This window comes from the organism of the source record quoted next, unplaced genomic scaffold (assembly GCF_019419815.1).
Source record: "Pyrus x bretschneideri cultivar Hongxiangsu unplaced genomic scaffold, Pyrus_bretschneideri_v1 Contig52, whole genome shotgun sequence".
In the NCBI taxonomy this organism is placed as follows: Eukaryota; Viridiplantae; Streptophyta; class Magnoliopsida; order Rosales; family Rosaceae; genus Pyrus; species Pyrus x bretschneideri.
In genome coordinates, this window is record NW_025999790.1 from 3,013,383 (window position 1) to 3,036,173 (window position 22,791).

At 37.1% G+C, this 22,791-nt stretch overlaps 3 protein-coding genes and 1 pseudogene across 4 annotated transcripts; 2 read left to right on the forward strand and 2 right to left on the reverse strand.

The window, feature by feature from the left end:
- The first annotated feature begins 518 nt into the window (after nt 1-518).
- On the forward strand, nt 519-5,326 carry LOC125470785 (annotated as a pseudogene).
- A 791-nt stretch (nt 5,327-6,117) lies between these two features.
- On the forward strand, nt 6,118-11,819 carry LOC103961879. 2 transcript variants are annotated; one of them, XM_009374520.2, is made up of 5 exons: nt 6,118-6,145; nt 6,253-6,335; nt 7,929-8,521; nt 10,637-10,812; nt 10,963-11,819. In XM_009374520.2, exons 2-5 carry the CDS (start codon nt 6,314-6,316, stop codon nt 11,414-11,416), a joined length of 1,245 nt encoding a protein of 414 aa, XP_009372795.1. In that variant the 5' UTR covers nt 6,118-6,145; nt 6,253-6,313; the 3' UTR covers nt 11,417-11,819. The 2 variants fall into 2 exon arrangements, with proteins under 2 accessions (XP_009372795.1, XP_009372796.1); XM_009374521.3 differs by lacking the exon at nt 6,118-6,145 and having other exon boundaries at nt 7,932-8,521.
- A 962-nt stretch (nt 11,820-12,781) lies between these two features.
- On the reverse strand, nt 12,782-20,076 carry LOC125470787 (nodulin homeobox-like). Its single transcript, XM_048570394.1, is given in 19 exon segments — nt 12,782-12,960; nt 12,962-13,208; nt 13,341-13,375; nt 13,487-13,984; nt 14,264-14,329; nt 14,415-14,478; nt 14,741-14,810; nt 14,894-15,019; nt 15,116-15,407; nt 15,721-15,882; nt 15,992-16,087; nt 16,227-16,358; nt 16,778-16,996; nt 17,232-17,360; nt 17,437-17,520; nt 18,159-18,317; nt 18,415-18,543; nt 18,903-18,954; nt 19,879-20,076. Coding segments are annotated over 18 exon segments (2,589 nt in total). The 5' UTR covers nt 18,945-18,954; nt 19,879-20,076; the 3' UTR covers nt 12,782-12,921.
- A 2,033-nt stretch (nt 20,077-22,109) lies between these two features.
- On the reverse strand, nt 22,110-22,717 carry LOC125470784 (retinoblastoma-related protein 1-like). Its single transcript, XM_048570381.1, has 2 exons — nt 22,557-22,717; nt 22,110-22,471 (listed from the first exon to the last, which is right to left on the reverse strand). The coding sequence occupies exons 1-2, from the start codon at nt 22,670-22,672 to the stop codon at nt 22,321-22,323; spliced, it is 267 nt and encodes an 88-aa protein (XP_048426338.1). The 5' UTR covers nt 22,673-22,717; the 3' UTR covers nt 22,110-22,320.
- Nucleotides 22,718-22,791: the final 74 nt, after the last annotated feature.

Sequence of the window (22,791 nt, forward strand, 5' to 3'; positions counted from 1 at the left end):
TTGAACATATGATACAAATCTTCATCCGTCATAAAAACCAAACTTCTGCTATGCAAGTCATGTAAATTTTTATTTATTTATTTGGTCAAACTATAAATTTGTTAGAATAAAAAGTCGACGATATTCGAACCCACGCCGTGACATAAAGACAATACTTATCTTCATCACCGTGGTAGAGGGTCACTTGTTGTAAGCCATATAACTTTGACTTGTATTCTCCATCAGCCGTACTTGACTGCTCACTTTAGTTTGGCCATTCGCAACATCTTTACAACATATCATTATGGATTATATTTTGCCAATTTTCAAAAGTTTGGGACCAAACTGTTAGAAGAACAAAACAACGATGGTTCAAAGTGTAATTAACTCGAACTTGTTCATTGGTGGTATATGTGAAATGGTGCAAACATTTTAAAAGAGGGGTACGTTTGCAATAAGTTAGAGCCGGTGGCAAATCCACCAAATTTTCAAATTAAAAACGCAGGTTAGTAGGGTTTATAGAGGGTTTAAGGTTCAAAATGAAGAAATACATTCCAATCTCTCTCTCAAATTCGTCATGGGAAAGAACGGCATCGAGTACGAACCCACATTCACAGCAAACGACGACGACGATGAAGAATCCGAAGAGCTCCAAGACTGGAGCGATTGGAATGCAGAACCAGAAGACGAAGACGAAGAAGAAGAAGAGGGCTCGGACTTCCTGTGCTTGTTCTGCGACTCCAGGTACAGTTCCTACGACCACCTCTTCGACCACTGCACTTCGACCCACCGTTTTGACTTTCGCGCCGTTCGGAAAGCGCTGTGTCTGAATTTCTACGGCTCCTTCAAGCTCATTAACTTCGTTCTCTCTCAGGTCAGTCACTGAGCTGACAGACAGACAAAGGGAATGAAAAAAATTAAAATTTTTTGAGCTAGAATGTAGTAATGGGACTGGATTACCGTTGTTTGTGGAGTTCTTTCGCTTTCGGTTTTGATTTGTTTGAGTAAGAGAAGTTTGAAGAATTTGATTTTATCGGGTAGTATCTTTGGTGACAAATGCTAAGAAGTCCAAAATTAAAGTTTGTTTCTTTATCTAATGTGAAGTTAAATCCACTGTTTTGATTAGTGTTAGGATACTAATGAGAAATGGGTTAAAAAGAGCAATCTTCCAGTCCTTGTGCTCTGCATAACATGAAATGACCAAAATGGGCTAAATGACTGAAAGCGATTTTAGAGAAATACATTTTCTCTAAAAGCACTTTTATTCATTTAAACCCACTTCCCAAATGAGCCCGTAGTTGGCTGAATTTGTTTTAATGTTTGAATGGCATTTTTAATCTTTTAAAAAGTTTACTCATTTTGCCTTCGTTTGTTGGTATTCATTGTGTTTTATTATTATTATTTTTTTTTAAGGTCGTTAGGAATTTTCGAATTTGAATGTTAATGTGCAGAGCAAAGTGTTTCCTTTTCGTATCTTCAGCTGATTCCATTTGTTTCCAGGTTGCGGAAAACAGATGTTGGAGTTGTGGGCAAACTTGTCAGTCCAACCAAGATCTACAGAATCATTTGCATGAAACAACTGATTTCAAAGATGTTACACCTGAATGGGATAGTGATGAGTATCTAAAACCGTTCTTGCAAGACGATTCGGTCTTGTATAGCTTTGGTGAAGATGAAGAAGGTGAAGATGTCTATGCTGCAGCAGTTGACAAGGATGAACTTATTAGTGATTTGAGGCAGTTTGAAGAGATCTGTATTGATCATGATATTCATGTACCAAAGATCGCTATTGATTATGATACCTCTAATGAAAGTGGGAAAAATGTTGCTTCATCATTCAATGGCTTCTCGAACAATGCAAGTTCTCCTGGAAAGGTGACCATCAATGGTTTGGATTCAGGAGAACATGTTGGGTCAGCTGATAGAAAGAAAAAAGAAGAGATTTTAAGAGCTTATATTCCATATCATGGTTCAAAGGATATCAAGAACGTTAATGATGATTACTTTGGCGCTTACAGTTCATTTGGCATTCACAGAGAGATGCTTAGTGATAAGGTATTAAGTTAATCTATATGTCCTGGTAGAAGAAAGTTTGAAATGAAAAACCTGTTTCTGTTGGTATTGTAGTTTGATTTAGACTCTTAGTTGTCATTATGCAGGCAAGAATGGATGCTTACAGACAAACTATTTTAAGGAATCCCTTTCTCTTCAAGAGTGCAATAGTGATGGATGTAGGTTGCGGCACAGATATACTTAGGTGAGACTTAGTTGCTTTCTTATGGATGTAACAATTAGTTGATTCTTTCTGATTCTGCACTTCATTATGGATCTAATCTTGGTGCAAATGCCAATGCAAACCAGTGATGTCATGAAAAACATTCCTGTATCCATGTTGTAACATTTCTAGTGGTTTTAATTCAAAACTGTTATTATCGGGAAATTGCTCACTTCCGAGAGTAGGTTTGTGTATTCACAGATGATGTAAAAAGTGTGAATAATTTTATCCTGATTCTAATTGGACCTCCATGGGAATGATAACAACAAAGAGGGGTGATTTTTGTTGGAATGTACTTATTAGATGGAAAATTAGAGCCTTTCCCTTGTAATGGGTAGACACATCTTTGTATTGTTAAATACTCAATGTCCGTGCTCGGGTAGAAAATTATGGTTTTATCTAGAATTCATTTAAAACCAAAACAAACTTTGCATGGGATTTGTTACTTACGGCTGGTTTTGTCAAAGAGGCGGTTTTTCTCTGTACTTCTTTGTTTTTGTTGAGATTACTATGCTTTATTGGTTTGACTGTCTTACCCATGAATCTTGTTAAATACAAGATTGCTTGTTGCATTTGAATAGTTGTAAGGACTGGAAACTTAGATGTCTCTGATATGATCAGTTGAAGATGTCTCTAGAAAAAACATTAACATGGAATAATAACTTCTTGGATCTCCTTTAGCCATATTTGAATAGTGAGGGAAAGAAAAAGTAGAAAGAGTAAAAACCTTTGAATAGGAAAACATTTGAGGCCCTGCCATTAACATTTAGGAGTGTGACTTTGCAGGACACTGCTTTGTATGGTTTGACTTTGCAGAGCCCTGTATTGGGTTCTCTCTAGAAATGTGTACAAATACTATAGTTTAAATTTAAATACTTAAGATTGCAGAGTACGTTAAACAATGCTATACGGGTTGTTAACTTGTTACTACTTTCGTATTTTATCTATCAATTCAACATTGATTTGTGCAAGCCATTTACTAGTTTTCATGTGTATTTTTCATGACATGTGATCAAGAAAATACAACGTTTGTCAAATAGCCAATCTGCAGATGTTAATTTTAGGCAATGACTATCTAAAGTGTAATCATTGTCATTATTCTCTATGTTCCATTACTTAACTACAAACATTGCTCATCTTAACTTAATCATTTCCCCATAATAGTCTCTTTGCAGCCCAAGCGGGTGCTTCAAAGGTGATTGCAATTGAAGCAAGTGAGAAAATGGCTTCCGTGGCAACTTGGGTAAAATTTCCCAGTTCTCTTAAAAGCATTTCATGTACTAGGACTCCTGACACAGCTTGTTGTTAGTACTTAGTTGGGTTTGCTAATGACAATTTACAGATTGCGAAAGATAATGGTCTTTTGCGGAGTAAGAGTCTTGGTGATATTACTAACCATAGCACCAGGGTAGTTGAAGTGGTTTAAGGTATGGTTAAGGAGCTTGATAAATCCATACTAATCGAATTTGAACCTCATAGCGTTGATGTATTACTGAGTGAATGGATAGGGTACTGCCTACTTTATGAGGCAATGCTCAGTTCAGTGCTTTATGCACGGGATCGGTGGTTAAAACCTGGAGGTGCCATGCTTCCTGATACAACAACTATTGTGAGTTGTCATTCTAGCCTCTATCTTTTCAGTTCTTCACATACGTCTCCATATGTTGTTCTTAGGGTTACTTTGTTCTTTTGTTTTTTCGATTCAAATTTTCCCTTTTTTTCTTAGTTTGTTGCAGGATTTGGAAAAGGAGCTACCGGTCTTCCATTTTGGGAAAATGTGTATGGTTTCAACATGTCTTCTGTTGGCAATGAACTTGTTGAAGGTGCAGCCCAAATCCCTATTGGATGATCATGGTTTAGTAACCAATGCTGCTGTTCTCCAGGTTGGTGTTGTGCAAGTATTAAATTTTGTGATATGTGTGCATATCACAATGTATCAGGTCTTCAATTGGTTTTGGACTATATGTGCAGACCAGTGACTCTAATTTGGTGGGCAATGATTATCTTTGATTTTGTTTCACAGAGCTTTGACTTGGTGACAATGAAGCCGGATGAAGTCGATTTTATTGCAAGTGTTGAGTTGGAACCAAACTTCAGCGGTCCAGCTAGCAGCTTAACTAATGTGGAATCTGAAACAACCTGGTGTTTTGGAGTTGTGTTGTGGTTTGAGACTGGTTTTACCAGCAGGTTCTGCAAAGAAGTGCTGGCTGTTCTGTCAACATCCTCGTATACTCCCAAAACGCACTGGCAACAAACGATCTTGACATTCAAGGGAACCAATTGATGTGACATCAGGAAAATCTAATGTTGACGGATCAGCAGCAGTTGGTACTGAAGCTTGTCCAGCTGCAAGAATTCTTCTTTGAATAAGCATTGCTCGTGCTTCCCATCATCGTGACATTGACATTTCCTTAGAAACTGCTGGAGTTGATCCTCATGGTCAGAAACGTAATTGGCCTGTTCAAATTTTTAATCTAGGTTAGTTTGATGATCAAAATTTGGGACCCTGATTGTCCGTACTTCTCTCAACACTGCGATTTCCCGATAAACTGTTGGAGTTGATCCTGATTGTTGAAAATGCAATTTGGCCTCAGTCGACATTGGTATAATGATCCAAGCCTAAGATCGGCTCACTTAAAGCAATTTAGTTTTGCATTGCCATGTTGTTTCACTCTAATTTTTGTTCTGAAGATTTTTCTAGTTTGTATTATTTCCTTGCGGAGTCTGTTCAATAGTGTAAAGCACACAACCAGTTACGTCTTACAAATTGAGCTCCTCTGAATGGCTATTGGCTAAGTTTTCATTTATTTCATCCGAAATCAAGCATTCGGTGTTGAAATTGTCATCCACGAGACTTGCAATTACCTAAATTTCAACAACTAGCAAATGATAAGCCTAAATTGCAATTGTTGAAACAATGTGGACCAAAATGAAACTCCACCCAAACTGCATTAACTACTTTACTTTGCATATAGGATTTTATCGCAGTGACGGAAAATAATTATGTCTATGCATTTAACTATGTTTTCAATTCTCTTTTCTCTAACAACTAACTTTTTCATTCATTAAAATTACCGCTCTACCAAAAAAAAAAAAATTTACTTATTCTTTACCAATTTTTTTTTTTTAACTCTCCATGTTAAATTTAAAAATATTTTGCTATGATCTTTTTAATATAGGGGTCGAAGTAGAATTTTAGTTTATTTTAAGGGCAATTTTGGAGAATTGTACAGATAGTTTATCCACAAGAGGTCCCACCTTTTAGACACCGCAAGATTCTCAATCAAGTCATTGTCAAACCGATCCACACAATCTAAAAAAGTAAGCCAATCCGACGGTCAGAATTGACTCACCACAAATTTTTCCTCAACAGCGCACTAACAGAAAAATATCTAGTGGGCACTCCCGCTAGGTCTCTCTCATAGTACTGACTCAACTATCAATATCATCAGATCAAGTGATCTGGGACTTCTAAATTTTATTCAACGGTAAAAAATTATCACAGTTTTTAAAGGGTCAAAACAGATGGGTCATTAGATGAAATTTGGAATACCCGAATTACTTGATTCAAAAGATTCGAATTGGATTTCTGATCCACTTTGTGGGGATTTTTAAGGATTTCCACATCTTAATCATTCATCATATACCGTGTAGTCATAAATTATTTATCTTTTTAATTTAAAATTAAACATAAATTTTATCTAACGAAAATTAACCGTACAATATACGATGAACGAATAAGATTGAGAGATCCTTAAGAACCTCTTCCGGACCCACATTCGCAGCATAACACGTGGCAGTTTATACGTGGGCCCCAATCATCTCCCCAATACTTTTCATCTTCAAAACTACGTATGAGACCAGGTACTTTTCTCTCTCTAATCTAACCAGGTACTTTCTCCCTCTAGATTTTTATTTAATTTTTGGCTTAATTTGGGTTATTTAATTTTGGGTTTAATTTGGATAATTTTTTTTGGGGTTATTTTGGATTGGTGTAGGTGGGAATTGCAGGCGAAGATCTGATGTACTTGCTGGTGGATCTCAACTACACACAAGATCATGATGGCCCTTGAACAAACAGGTTCGATTTTACAATTTTTTTTAGTGGGAAATTCGATTGAACTTTTGATTTTTTTAAGAAATTTGATCTCACAGTTACTGCTTCAATTCTCATTGTGAACTTTGTGCTTGTCGAATTGAATTTTGATGGAGAATTATGGTATAATTAATTTGTTTTTCTGGTGGGCTTTAAATCTTTTTTGTGTTTTTGGAGTGTTTGAGAGCAGTTTGGTTGGTGTTGTATGATTTAATTTAGGTTGACTGGATGCAATTGGGGTAAAGTAGAAGTCTTTTGATAATGGGGTATGGTGTTCTGGGCTGTTGGGAGTGTTTAGAATTGTAGCCTCTGAATTTATAGGGGGATGAATGTCGTAGCATATTGTCGCCGTGATATTTCTAGTTTTGAATTGAGATGCCAATGCTGATCGGTTTGTTTTAAATTCAGACAGCAATGAAACTTTCATCTTGCCCTCTTTTTTGTTGACAACCATGCAAGTGACAGATTCACTGCCCTGACCGTTGGCCTAACCCACATCTTCTTCATCTTATCTAAACATAGAAAATGATCGGGAAAAAACTTTTAGGGGTAGGTTCCTTCAATTTTAGTTGTAATTGTACAATTCAGTTGCTATGTGTAAGTCCAATGGGGGGAGAATTTTTTTGTGATCAAGGTTCCATCGCAGTTGTACTTTCTTTGAGAGAAACCCACCAATTAATTTTTTGGTATTTTAGTGTATTAGATTTTCTTATGAAATAATGAGGTTTAGTATAACCGATGACAACATAGTGGCTTGGAAATTCATTGACCCCTTGAAGCTTGTGTACTAATAATTGAAAAAAGAAGACAAATAGAAATGAGTGCAGTTGATGCTGAAACTATTTTTCTTTGTGTTATTCATTTTTTTCAATTAGGACATACCCTTTGCCGGTCTCTGTAGCAACCCAGCTCTTCCCTCGACCCAATTCCTTCTGTGGCAGTGTACCTGGCCAGAAATTCTATACTGAGTGTAGGCGTAAATAGCAAATAATAAAGAGCAAAAAAGAAAAAGCTAGGTATCCTGAGAGATGAAGTTCTCCTTTCTCTTTCCTGCCTCTGTTATTCTTGTCTGTTTTTTAGACATTGAAAGTTGATGGAAGTTTCACAAAACCTAGTTGTTCTCCTCCGCACTGCAACTTATGTTGCTTGCTTTCGTCTCATTTGTTTAGGATATTAGTAAAAGTTGTTCTTTCAGTTTAGCAGCTTTACATGTTACAATTTGATCGAAATTTAAATATTTGACCTTTGAAGAGGACTCTGAACCCAGTAGAGCAGGTTTCTCCTCATTCTGAAAGATTGGACCTTGTGTTCTTGGATGTTGATGATGGATGGTGGCCAATTAACCATTTGCATCTTAAACCTCTTTTTCTTGGAGTTGTACATTGTTTCTACTAAAGTACACAAAAAATGTGATCTGTAAAGTTATAGTTGCTTTAATTTGGTTGCAATACTGCATGTTGTTCTGCAAACACTTTAAACTCTTGTCTATTCTTTGTTGTTTGATCTGTGGTGGTTTATGCCAGTTATCCATTGACATGGGTTTGTGTTTCGTCTCATTTTCTTTCTTTCCTGTTGCAGAAGATATGGAAAGGACCTGCGAGGCTTCCCTAAAATGCCTCCACAAGGGATTCCCGTACAACCTCAAGTGTAATGGGAATCCCATTGAAGGATTTCCAGAGCTTAAAGATGAAACTAGTAATCATCCAGTTGGGGATGTTCCTGAATCAGACTGTCCATTGGGCAGCGAATTTCTTGAACCTCCAACTGGATGTTACAACAAACCTACCTACCATCATGATTTTGGATACTGGTCAACTTTCCATAATGACTCTCAAAAGGTGCAACAGTACCAGATGAATGCTTTTGAGAGCCAGTTTTATCCCTTTCCCATGGAAAATCGATTTCATTATGTTCCATTCAATATGTTTGCTCAAAGTTACCCAAATGACTTCCAGTTCCAAGACTTTCAGTATTTTGTGGTAATAGACTTTGAGGCTACCTGCGATAAGGATAGAAATCCCCATCCTCAAGAGATAATCGAGTTTCCATCTGTGATAGTGAGTAGCATGACAGGCCAACTGGAAGCATGTTTTCAGACTTATGTGAGACCAACATGCAACCAACTCTTGAGTGATTTCTGTAAGGATCTGACAGGAATCCAGCAAATTCAGGTTTGTCCTGAACTGAGCCTGCCCTTATTTATCCATAGGAACAAAATACTGTGTAGACTTCTTAGAGGCTGTATTCAGTGACATTATCCTAATTATCTGACATGATACGTTCAGGTGAAACATCTTACGGGTCCATCATATGTTTTACATCAATGTTATATTTGCAACTGTTAAAGATAGGAATGTTGGTTGAGTAATTTGTGGATTTTTATTGGTTCAATTAGCATTGTCAACTGTAAAGTTGTCAATAATAGTAAATATTTTATTTTTTCCTTAATATGCACCTTCGTTGGGGTAGGTACTTTCATAAGCTATAATCCTGCTCCTGCTCTTTATACATCTTACATGCTATTGGCACAGCATGACTTTGCTATTTAGTATAGTTCAATTCTGGAAGAATTTGGATGATTATAAACTGCTGATACTTTGAATCCTATGGTCACTGTGAAGATAAATTTTATACAATCAGCTTGGATTGAATTAGGTCAAACATTATATAAGTGGTGGACTATGTAATTCATGAATCATAGAATATATAGTAGTTCTCATTGTGGCTGCATGGAAGATTTTGCGACCATGCTTGTATCTTAAAGCTTCAATGTACTTGCCCACATGTGTCTATAGATACAGCAAAAGGGGACTGAAATGGAGTAATTGGTATAAAGGGTAGATTGAGTTCGCAATTGATGCTATAGCACTGTTCTACAAAATGAGTTTTTTTAACAACCAAGCACACTTAAAATCTATCACTCGGTATTAAAGTGGTTTTCTACCCAAAAAGCTGGATAGACGGCTCTAAGAAGTATTCTATCTTTCTTCTCCCTGATTTTCGTCTCAAGCTGAAGATTTCTTTTCTTTTCACTATAACAAGGCATGTAGGGTTAGCTGCATTTTCTGTTACCATTGGGATTACTCTTCTAGGTTGGGGGCCTTTGGTAGGTGACTGTACTATAGTACTATAATCTAATTCACTATATAGAAGGTTATTCTTTTATCGGGACATGGTTAATTAATCTTTGGCTAAGGGACATTGTTTATCCCTTGCTTGGGTGGACCTAAATGTTCTCTATTTTTTTACCCTCTGATGCTCATGTTAGAAAGTGGATTTGGTGATGACCTGGATGTGATTTGGAATAGTTCTTAAGTGTTACAGTGGTTGGAGAAAAGTGAATTCCTTGTTAGACCATTCTGACATTTTTATATGATACTATACAGCATATGGTAATTCTGGATTGTGTTTGTGTGCCATTAAGACATGTGGTAGTAAAGCACATTTTGTCATTTTCATGATCAAGGTTGCTTGGGTGTCCATTTATAAAACAGTAATAGATAAATGATTTCATGTTGTTAATTTTGAAGATTTGTTATGTTTCTCCCTTTCAAAGACTGCTAAGCATTTTGTGGCTTTGATTCGGAAAGTAAGTTTTATATGAAACTATGGCCGTGTTATTGGATTGGAACGGATAAGTCACTATTTTCAAGGCATGCTGAAAGAAGAAATGTAAGGTTTGTGGCCAACTTGGGGGTAGGAGAAAGATTACTCAAGAAGAAATGTTATCATTTCCAATCCTCCCCAGGATTAGAAGGGAGAAGTTTGTTGGTGCGAAAGGCTGGCTTGATACAAGCCAAGATGGGTGGGAAGAGAGTCCCGCATCCAAGAAGGACAACAATAATCTAAGGTTTAAATTTAGGTGTTCCACTTCTAATTGCACCGAGGCCTTTTGAGATAAAACCCACACTTGAGGTCCATTGGGCTTGATATCAGCCAAGGGATTGGGCCTAGGTGGTTAAGGTGGGGACAATATCAATGCATGGCCGTAATTATCCGCTACCTTCAAAATACATCTAAAGGGTTCTCCATTCCATTCCAATTCTCTATACCAAACGAGGCCTTTATATTTTAATTTGTTTTTCTTGTTGTAATGGCATGTTTTGTGGGTACTTATTTAGAATCATCTAAGTCTCCAGAGCTCACCACATTCTTAGAGTACTGTATGTGATGGAAGGGAATTTGCAACTTTATTTCATAAAATTGTGTTATTAGTGTTTCCCTTCTTCCTTTACTATGATCCTCAAAATTTACTGATGATGAATATGGGTATTGGGTATTGGCAGGTGGATAGAGGAGTTACCTTAAGCGAGGCCCTCCTAAGGCATGACAAATGGCTTGAGAAGAAGGGAATAAAAAACACCAACTTTGCTGTTGTGACATGGTCAAACTGGGACTGTCGGGTCATGTTGGAATCCGAATGTCGATTCAAGAAAATTCGAAAGCCTCCGTATTTTAACCGGTAAGAAATGCAGATAAAAGAAACTATTGTTCAACTCCAATGTAGTGAATATAAGAATACGTTTTAAATAATTTTTATTATGAGTTTAATATGTACGGAAAACACATCAGAATATGGTCTCATGTTTGCGTGTTGATTTTCTCTTGATAGATGGATCAACTTAAAGGTCCCTTTCTGTGAGGTTTTCGGTGGTGCTAGGTGCAACTTGAAGGACGCAGTTCAAATGGCAGGCTTGGCATGGCAGGGTCGTCCTCACTGTGGCCTGGATGATGCCAAAAACACCGCTCGCCTACTTTCTCTTCTCATGTGCAGGGGTTTCAAATTTGCAATCACAAACTCACTGGTCTGGCAGACTGCTGACCGTCCTATGACAATGAAGCAATCCCCCGAGCACATGTCACCACCACACCACCCTCTAAAACTGAAGGAGATGGGTGTTCCCGTATTCCATTATCATCACCCATTATGTTTCTGTGGGGTGAAGAGCAGCAGAGGTATGGTCCGCAAGCCAGGGCCAAAGCAAGGGAGCTTCTTCTTTGGCTGCGGAAACTGGACCGCCACCAGAGGCTCCCGTTGCCATTACTTCGAGTGGGCTTCTGCATAATCGAAAGTAAGAAAGAAATTCCTGATCTTTCGAGATCTTATCCTATGTGCTTTTTCAAAAATTCTTCTGTATTAAAAAAAAAAAAAAAAAAAAAAAAAAAGACTGAAAAGGGGTAAAAAAGAGAAAGGACGGAAGTAGGGATTGTCTTTGTGCGGAAGTGAAATATGGCGCATTTAGTCGGCTCAAATTGCTTAAAATTATGCTTCTGCCAAATATTTGAGTACTCTAAAAAGGGAGATAGCTTGAACCTGTAAAGCTGACTTTGGTGTTGACAGACAGGAGAGCTATTTGGGAGTGAATTTGGGTAGTGATTTTAGGTGGTGATATTGCTTGTGCATGCATGCCTGAGAGGTCAAAAGGGCATTGCCAAATTATCTTAAATAAACTTATGAAATAGGGGACACTTTGGGTTTTCTGATGCAAATTTCTAATGGGAATCTCGGTAGAGTTGATGTCCCAGTTTGCTTGCTTGTTCTTATTTCGTTGCGGTTTTCGATTGCTCGATGTTCGGTTGGCATGGCTCTATGTGTTGTGAAACCAAATCATCCCCGGGCAACAAACAAACGCATATTTAATTTGCGCAAAGGACCATTCTTTATGTTTTGCAAGTCTGTTTGGATAACGGATTTTATAATTTTAAGGGAATTGAAGTTAAGTAGCAAGGAATGGTCCATAAAAAGTTAGATAAAGGGGATTAGGATTTGGGAAAGCCCTTCTAGAGCATTACATGGTTATGTGAAAGATTTGTAAATGACTCTTTTCAAATAGTGGGGTTTGCAAATTTCTCGCACGTGCCTTTGCAATAATGTATACGGAGGGAGTTTCTAATCCCCGCTATCTGCGTTTTGTAGCATATTTCTTACTAACTTGGCTTAAATCTCATGAGACTTGTAAGGGAAATTTTATTTAAACCCGTGTAGAGATAAAAATCACTGGAATTTATTTCAACTGCTCGAACGGAAAGGGAGTTGTATACCCTTGTTCGAACGGTTCAGATGTTCAGACGTTGCTCAACATGCTTGTCATGCTCTAATTAATTCTTCGTTGTGAAATACATCCCCCGTTATCAAGATTCAAGACATTTTGGTTTATTTCTAAACTATTGAGTTTGAAGCGTTTATTTCTAAATTAAAACTTTTTCAAAGCTAGAAAATTTCGAAATCTAATTACAAGAAGGTACGATAACATGTTTGCAGTTAAGAGAGGGGACTTCTAGTTCTACTGAGGCCGAGGGGATTTAACCTTTCACTTGCACATAACTCATTGAGGACGATATAAGAAGGTCATGTTCGAATCCCACAACACTCTCATCACGCCAATCTTTGTCTCTGCCTCCTCAAATGAAACGCCGGTGGCCATAGACGGGTGCGGAAGCCTCGTTGATCTTCTAGCTTTAAGGTCTTTAACATCCACGACATACGCCCTCACCTCTTCCAAGTTCCTACCGTACCATTGGCCGCGCACCTGAAACACCTTTCCTATTCCGATCTGCTCTCCATTCGCACCTACCAGCACAACAGAGTCACCTTGCTTGCACTGTGCAAAATCTGCAGAACTGCCAACTGTTTCTGCCACGTTATTCTCGGCTACCTCTCCAATACCAGGTCTCAACATGATTTGAGGATCTCTCCTCGCATTTTGTTGGGTGGAAGCATCTCCACCAGGACTATCGGGGGAGACATTGGACCTTTGTCCTCGCCCAGCTTGCCTTTCTGGCAAAGCATTGTCAGCCTCTGGTGTCGCACGAACATCCTTAGCTGTGCGGGCTAGCCTGGCTTTTCGATTGTTTAACCTGCGGACACAAAACAATGATTGTTTTCATAACAAGCAAACCCATCAAAATATTAACAGCATTAGGATACTAAAAGTAGTTTTAAGCAATGCCGTGGGGAAAACAAATTCATCAAAATTGAGGATGGCTTACCAATTTTTTAGCTGTGCGCATGTAACCTCGGAACCCTGGATAACACAATAGTACATTTCTTCGTCACATGAAGTTTGGTATTGTTGTTGATATATAGTGAATAAATACATCATGCGTTATTTATAAAGTTTGAAGTATCGACTTACATGAAAACTTAATTTCTCAGCCCATGATTGTACTGAGGCTGCATTTCGCTGCATATCAGGTTCATCCAATAGGGCTCTCTCAACAAGTTCCACCTGCATATCATTCATTATTGTTCGTTTCCGTTTTCTCCGCTGCTTTTCCTCAGACGGAAGAGTTTCAACCTTTTCATCGTCTGGGGTTCCCCCATATCCACTTTCCTTCACGTGTGCACTCGACTTTGGAAATTCACTGTTTTCCATCTGATCAACAGCATTTTTTCCTCTTGTTGAGCTTGTGTCTGAACCACTCGTTTCAACATTATGAGCTTCTCTTTCATACACCCTAAAACGTCCAGATGCATTCCCGGATAAACCTTTGTCTTCCTTGACATCAACTTGGTCCGCATCTTGAAAATCAGAATTCTCAGACATTTCCTCTAGGTTAGCACTTCTGTTATTAAGATTAGAAGGTTGTTTACTCAATAATGGCGGCGAGCATCCTCCAGTACTCTGAGCCTCCTACCAGGAATCAAACTTTACTTTCAGGTCACTATGTTGAGAAATAACTACATCACTGTTAGCAAACTCCACTGGCCAATATATTTCTCTTAAAATATTGAATAAAGCATGTAACAGTGACTATTAATGCCTATTTTAAAGATAATAATCCGTTTGTCTCCCCAGTGCTACGTGTCTCTTGTTAAATTTTAATTGTGCTCGTGGAGCATACTGAAGTAAAAATTGAAGAATGTGGCCACACAATGCAAGTATAACTACCAGCATTTTCAGGCCACCTACCTGATGATCACTGATGTTGAGTTTAGCGAATTTATCTCTATACATTGACTCCTCGTGTTTCTTTGCCTGCCAGCATCATTGTTTGGAAACATTCAAACATATGTAAGGGGTAAAGCGAATAGGAACAATTTCTAGAAAATAAAAGTTTTACCTGAACTCGGGTTTCTTCAGATTCAGCCGAAGTGATTAACGATTGTAATTGCTTAGAGAAAACCCTAACATGTAAGTATGAATAAAAATAAGCGATACTACATAACTAGTGTACTGAATTATAAAAGTGATAGATAAAGCATATACTAATCTCTATTTAATCATTGTAACATCTATCAAGTAGATTCCAGGTAAAGCCCATTATACAACTACAAGACCATTGCCAGCACTGTGTGCGAAGACGATCTTAACAGGGTGAGGTCAAATTCTAGCATTAATAATGGATTAAAAGGCTACGAAAATGAAACACGGTTGAGAGTAAATCACCTTAGGAGCTGTACGTCCTCCTCATTCAAAAAATTGGGAATTAATGATTCGGCATGACTTAGCAACGAACCTACACACAGAATTTACTTGTAAGGAAGGGATTTACTTCTGCAATTATGTTTTACAGAAAGATTATTCAGGGATCATTATTACGTAGATTTCTGCAAATAGTTGCAGCTTTAGGAGTATCAGAAGCAAGGGAAAATCCGGGCAATGTGTTCAATAAATCCATTTGCAAGTACTCCAGAAATTTGTTAACAAAGTGGTTCCTCTCCTGTTCTGTAAATTAAAATAGAGAACTCCATTAGTATGACAACAAAACAATGACATGTACCAGTTGAGGTGATTATAAAGAATTACAAAATCAAGAACCACCTTCACAGACGGTGGGAATGAAACAATGGAGATTTGCAATTATTTTCACAAATAAGGCTGTTCTCTGATGTGAATAAGAAGCCTGGGTCACAATACTGGGAGTAACAGGAAATTCTAAACTTGTTGCATTTAGTTGGTCAACTGATGAGGATACATCCAAAACCCATCCAGCTGTTGCAAATGAGTCATACTCAATACTGCCATCTTCTTCCTTCAAAGGGAGTTCAGAAGAACACCAACAGGATACAAAATCTCCATGTGGGAGCAAAAATATTGCAGTGATCACTTTAGTCTGGAGGGACATACAAAAGGCATAGTAAAACAAATTTTCATTGATTAGAAGCTATTTTATACAAATGCACGATGCGAGGTTCCTCAGAAAAATACAAACGTATGATGCAAGCACACTAGATGTATCAAAATTATGCGGATAATGCAATGGTTTGTAATGACATAAGAAATTTTAGCTTCTCCAAATGTTAGAGAATACCAAAGCACAATGATGGTACAATAAGAGTGAAAAATAAATAAATAGAAGCAAAGCATTATTGTGTAAGAGGATAACAAAAGTAAACCCAGACGAGAGAGAGATGATTATAGCTTACAAAGTAATGTGTCATGTAGGATCGGAAATTTGAATCATCGGAAAATATATCGGCTAGGCGCATTGCATTGAGTTGCAAAAGCCCCACCGGGTAACTTCTATCAGGAAATGCAGCAAAAGATCTGGGGTCTTTTCCAAAAGCAGTCTTCATTACCTCAAGAACCTGCATCAAAACTACTCAATTAACAGCAAGCAGCTAGAAAATTAAAAAAATGTTCTGGCTGATCAAAATCAACATTCCTGAGAATTCATAAGATGGAACAAACACTAACCTCCAATACAACAGACTTTGCCAAATCCAAGCTTGCTGGCGAGCTGGAAACTTCATCCAGGTAAGACATACTTTCTGCTTCACTAAGGCTCAATAGCTGCAACAAGGATAGCAGTGACTGGTTTAGTTAGGATTTTGCACATGGGTATACATTCAATAATAAGCTGTCCTAGATTTTAAAGCAGAATAAAAGTCCTGAGAATATTTAAAGACAGATTTTCATAACTAAGACTCACCATTGAAAGTATTTTAGCTTTGAGCCTAGATACAGCAGCCAGAACTCTTGCAGATGTCGCAAACTGAGGCACGGCATTTAGCTTCAAGATGGCTTGAGCCAGAAACAGAACACCACCTTTTCCACATAGTTCCTGTGCAAATCCAGAAACAGACTACTTACTCAACTACAATTCCATATCATTGGGTATACAACGAAATAGCATAAAGCCCAAACCCTTAATCTTTAATAGCACCCATTCAAGACTGTCGTCTATGGAATTCCTGATATATTCTAATACTCTTCAACATTATCTCATTATTGCAATACTGAATTCTCCATTGCTCCCTCTTTAAGTACCGGCCCGAACTAGTCTACGTACAAGTTCAGTTAACAGAGTGTCTGGTATCATCTTCTCAGGAATCGTCTGCTTTCAGTTTTGACCAGACTCACCTGTTTTCACTTGTTTTTCTTTCCCCCTTATACTACAAACTTACAGACAACAGAATCAAGATTGTTCCAGCGAAACATTTTTCTCCAAACTTTAAGAACAGAGAGATCTTGTTTAGAAACCTTATTCCTGAGTAATCGTTCCCGAAACAACTTTTGTTGGCACAGCAATTGAAGAAACTGTAAAGAGGCTTCGCATTGCTGGCACAAAAAGTGAACTATTTGCTCACTAGTCAAACTTGATTTTGTACAGAAATCATCCTGTTGAGCTGACAGCTTGATCTTAAGAAACTTCATGGAAACACAAACTGCTCCAAAAGCTGCATCCATAAACACATCAACCTGTAGCAGACAAATTTTACAATCAGCAAGATCAATCTGTAGCACAAGAAGAACTGGAAAAATACATATGAAGACCACAACTACTACCACTACAACAAAAAACACAAACACAGAAGACTGCAGAATAATCCCATGACCATGAAATATATGGCTATAAGAAGAGCTTATAAAATTTCCAATTAAACACCGTTTCTATGAATAGATGCTTGAAAGAATCACTTAGGGCTAATGTTACCTTAGGATGTGCAAGCAATACTTGAACAAGATCTTGCCATTGCGAAGATATACAAACGGTTAGTAAATGTAGACTGCATGCAACCAGTGCAGATTGCATCAGGGGTGCCATACCAAAATTATGATTTTTCTGCATCAAGAAAGCAAGTCTCAGTAGAGATAAAGGGAAAGGGTATTAAATCTTAAAAGTAAGGATTAGGGAGAACCTGTTCATAACCACCAAAAACAATTAGTATATAAAACACCAGGTCAAGCAGCTGCTCTGACACTTTTACATCATCCAGCAGAACCTGAAACCATGAATGATATTGTTGTCTCATTGTCATATCTTATTTTCAGAAGAGTTTTCAAACTGTTCGAAAGATAGAAATGAAGTAATCAGACTTCAAACAAAATTTCATTAATAAGACTGGAATGAGAGAATGAAAGTTTATGCAACTACCCAGAAAACTATTAATATCACATTTGTGTGCCTCCATTAAGAAAAAGGTTCCAAGTGCTTCAAACATTAAAGTTCATCAGTTCTGGAAACATTTATGGAGTTACATTATAATTTATAACTACAGCATACCCTATTACTCGAAATGACAAGTACATTTTTGTTTTAATTAAAGTCAGAGAAGCTACTGGCAATCCTTTATATGAGGACATTAAATTACCCTGCCCTTACACTAACTTACAAAGATAATCATCAGCCACGACATTGCATATAGAAAAGAGTGAAGATGTCAACTTTGCTTATAGACAAGAGTGAAGATGTCTTATTGAATATTCACCTAATGCTACAGATTATACGAAGTTTCACATCACTACATCAGAATTGAATAAGCATGCTACACAATTCTTTTATGCGTCCAACGTAAAAAAGGAAATGCAAACAATAAAACAGAAAGAGAATAAATCTTGGATCAAAAGTACTACAATCAACCTGTTCAAGTTTGGCATGTCGAGGTGCTAAATCACACAAGGAGTGCAAAAGCCTGATACCACATGATAGGTATTTGAACAGAGCTTCATCTCTGTCAGATGACATAAGCACCGCAATAAGGTGCAGCGGAAGAAAGCCCGCAAGCTTTTCCACATCAATCTGAAAAATAACAACATTTTAGAAATGACACATCTATAGAAAGGTCAGGATACAAAGGCATGGTATGAAAATACTAACAGTGGTGATAATTTCTGACCTTTTTTGAAATTGATCCTTTTTCAGTAACATACTGAATAGTAAAACTTTCAGAGTCCCTCGGTAATTTATTAAGTTCCTGAGAGTTAATCCCATGTAACTCCTTCACTGCTGAAACTAAGTCAATAACCTGTCCATGCAAAGAAAATAATACTTATTCATGCAAACAGACTGAATTTGGAAAGAACAGACTAATTGGTTGCCTAATTAACAAATTCGTGTCCTCTCCTTTTCCAGGCTATCCTTGCTTCTTAACTCTAGTGGTCTATTAGAAATCTCAAGATTCTTCCATCTTGCTTAGGGTTTGATAAAAAAACTAAAAAAATCCATTAGAACTATTCGATAAATAATAGGCCACTTGGATTACAAATCCAGGGCATATAAGACAATGTGAATATCTGGATCCCATATGAACAGATAACTACAAAAGAAAATAAATAAATAGATAAATTATTCACACAGTCAACTATTAGTAGTTGAGAACCTTACTTGTGTAGCACTACATGACGCTTCTTCCTTAGCATGTCTCATTCTACAAAACCTATGCACAATAAGGAAAAAAAAGGAAATATAAGAACATTCATGCTCACTTGAGTGAAATTTTACCGATGCAACCTCCAAGAATCCGTCAGATTAAGCTTGTGAATGTGTTTGAATGCACATAAACATACCACACAATATATTTGGCGTAACCAAGATTTGAAACTCAGGTGGGCAGGATTTTAAGCTAACTTTTTGCTTAACTCAACGGAGAGCATTGCTAAAATTTTGGAACAATATAAGTTGTTATCATACATTTCAGAGGTTGCAAACCTAATTCAAGACTTTAAGGAATACTCAACAGTACGAGTAAATTTTATTAATAAACAAAAAAAGATACACCTAGTCAAGGGGGACATAGATGCCTTATGGCTGTTACCCCTCAAAATGCATATCTATACATAAAAAACAACCGAAACAATAAAAAGATAACTAACTCACGAACAAAACAGCAAAATATCAATATAACAAACAAAAGCGCAATGTTATACAATGTAAAACTATTTAAATGCTGCCCTCCTCATCTTCAAAGCATCAAAAGCATCAATCACCAAATCCGTATCAATTCCATCAGCAAATTCTTTTTCAATATAGAGAATCACACCACCACACTAACCTAGTGATCAAATGCAGAGTCATTAGGATTCACGAACTTAGCATGTTAACTTTGAAATACGACTAAATTATTAACTAACATAAGACCAAATCAAAATCCATAATTTCTAATTCCAAGTTAAATAATATGCACTCCTACAATAGTTCCCAAGTCCTAACCCTAAAATTTAATTTCACACTAAAACACCCCAATTTCAAATTTGATTTTTCGAAATTAATTATGATATCAAAATCTTCAAATTAAGGAATATTAAAACCTAATTCTTACATCAGAATGAATAAAAACAAAGAATTAAGAAAAAATAGATACCTGGGTGCATCTGCAGCGTGTTGTCGACCTGGGGAGTGGCTCCGTGCTGCTGCTTCCGACTGGCTGGAAGAGGTCGGCGGTGGCTGTCTGGCTGTTGAGCGAGTGCGCCGGTGGCTGACAGGCTGAGAAGCGGTGAAACGTAGTAGAAGATGAACTGGAAAGTTGTAGTCGCTGAATTCTGAGCGAAGAAACTAGAAAGAGACTAGGCGGGCGCAGTGGTCTCTATCACTAATTTTTTTTATTTTTTATTTTTTATTTTATTGGGTTAATATTACCTATATTTAATATTTTACTTAGCCCAAACAAAATGGGCTGGGCCTGATGGGGGACAGTAACCTTGGATTCTCTTATCTCGACAGACGAGATTAGAGTAGCCACATGACAAAGATTTCCTGAAAAAGTAGTCATCTACAACCACTACAGAGCACTTGACCATTATTTTTTGAAATTGATCATTTTCGAATTCCTTTCTCGGAATCCATAAAATCAGAATATTTGGACCATTGAAATTTGATTCAAAGATTAAAGTTAGTAAAACTTTTAAAGTGAGCTTTTGTTTGTAGTCGTTGGATCAAATTTCAATAGGCCGAATCCTCTTATTTGGTGGATTAGGAGGAAGAGATCCTGAGAGAATGTCTTTCCATTATTTTTATACGACACTTTTATTAAAATAAGGATATTTACCACAAACAGCCTTTAAAATTGACGGACAACATTAAGATGGACTATGAAATTAAAAATTAAACAATGTAGTTCTAGAAATAAGTGTCTCAAGTTAATGTGGTCTTTCTGTCATAATTCTATCAAAAATTATGTTATGTGATGATATGACACATAAATAAGTTGCACAAATCTAACTAAATTAGAAATAAGTTTAATAATTCAATAACTAATTAAAAATGTTGTAAACCTAAAAACTCAGTCACACAATCACCTTCGATCCCAATGCACACTCCTTTACCTCCATCTATGGTAGCCTCTGTCATCTCTTCTCTGAAAAACAAATTCTGAAGACACCCATCTTTACACTTTGATATTGGACGAGGATCAAGACCACCTTTGGTGGTAACTTGAACTGGCGGCGACTGATGTGACATCACTGTTAACATTTGGGCAATTGACAACCTCACGACCTTAATCTCAAAGAGCTTGTTGTGCGCTCCCTCAATAATCTTGTTGATGAAGAAAACGGCAAGCTCTGCCTTGATATATTTCATTGGGCAAAAGGTATTTTGACAAATTTTATAGTTAATTACTAAATTGGTATACCCACATTAGCACAAAATAGAACTTTTGATAGAAATGTGACGGAGGGACCACATTAATCTGTGATACCTATTTTCAGGGACTACATTGATCGATTTTCAATTCCAATGATATCTTGATAGTGTGAGTCAATTTCAAGGACCATTGTGATAAAAATTCCTAAATCTTGAGGGACCTATTTATGTGCCATATCAGCATATAACAAATTTTTTTTACAGAATTGTAACGAAATGGCTACATTGATTTGTGACACCTATTTTCAGAAACTATATTGATCAACTTTCAATTTCATGGACCATCTTGAAAGTGTGGATGAATTTCAAAGACGATTTATGATTAAAAAAAAAAAACCCTTAATAATATTTGCGGCTGCTAGGTTTTAAAACTATTGCAATTACAATTTTAATGATCATTTTATGGAATAATTGAGTTGTGACTTATGCGTAGAGCGGAAGTAGTCTGCTTTGTAGTTGGTGACTAAAATTCTAAAATCTTGATTCTTTCTGACCACCCAAAAAGTAAGACTATTTATTATGTTAGTTGACCAAACCTTATATGTAATTTGACTTGCTTAATCCATTACCATCATTTCCAACCAAAATAAAAACAAAGTGTTCAGAATAATTGGGTTATGGTCATGATTGAGTTTACGAGAAAGAGTGAATTGGCCAATACAATTACACCCACGTTTACTCTGTTGCAAGAACTTTAAAATACATGATTAAATACATTGTTTTTCAGGATGTGTCAATCGTTTGCACACGGGTATCTCCAAAGTTCAAATGTTGCCAAACAGAAATACATCAATGAATACGGACTTGAAGTATCAGATACGTATTCGGGGTGTATCGAGTGAGTATTGGGACATCCAGTATGGATATATCTGACGACACTCACGTTCACACGAACTCATATTCAACAGAAGAATGGCGATACAATTACTTGAAACGTTAAAAGGCCATGAGAAAACAAGAGAAACAAAACTTTTATTCAAATTAGCAAACCTACCTAACATGTATCATCAGTACATGGGAAAGTAAGGGAGCCTGTGGCGGCCATTCTACGTAACTCCGGCCGCTCATTCAGAACCCTGTGTCATAAACGGAAAATGCATAAAATAACTACGAAGAATCAAAGGACTAGATTTACGAAGAGGAAAACTATACAGCCGTTGGATTATGAGTCAGGTTGCTCAGTTTTCACTGGGGCACCCGGTGAGGATGCACTACTCCCATTTTGAAGGTACAGGCTGCTGGCCACCATAGAATCACTGACCAAGCCTACATCAACGTTGTCGAAGTTGAGAGTGCCTCTGAGCTTTCGGGTACTGAAAGGGAAATTAATGCATCAGAGGAACCATTATTTAGTGACAATTTACCTTGGTTAGTCTCATCCATAAACTAAAAGCATACCTGTTCAAGCGGTTGTTGATGGCAGTGAGATCTTTCGAAGGGCTCTGATAAGCATGAGTACTCTCCCCAACACAAGCATAATAGCTTTTTGAGCTATGTGATATCAAAGCATCCATCTGTGAACAGTTCGGAATCAGATTCACAGACGTTCAATCAGATTCAGACTTGAAACCTATAATTGATTTCTTTGCAGAAATTATTAAACATAATGCAAATACATTGAGAGAATCTCAAC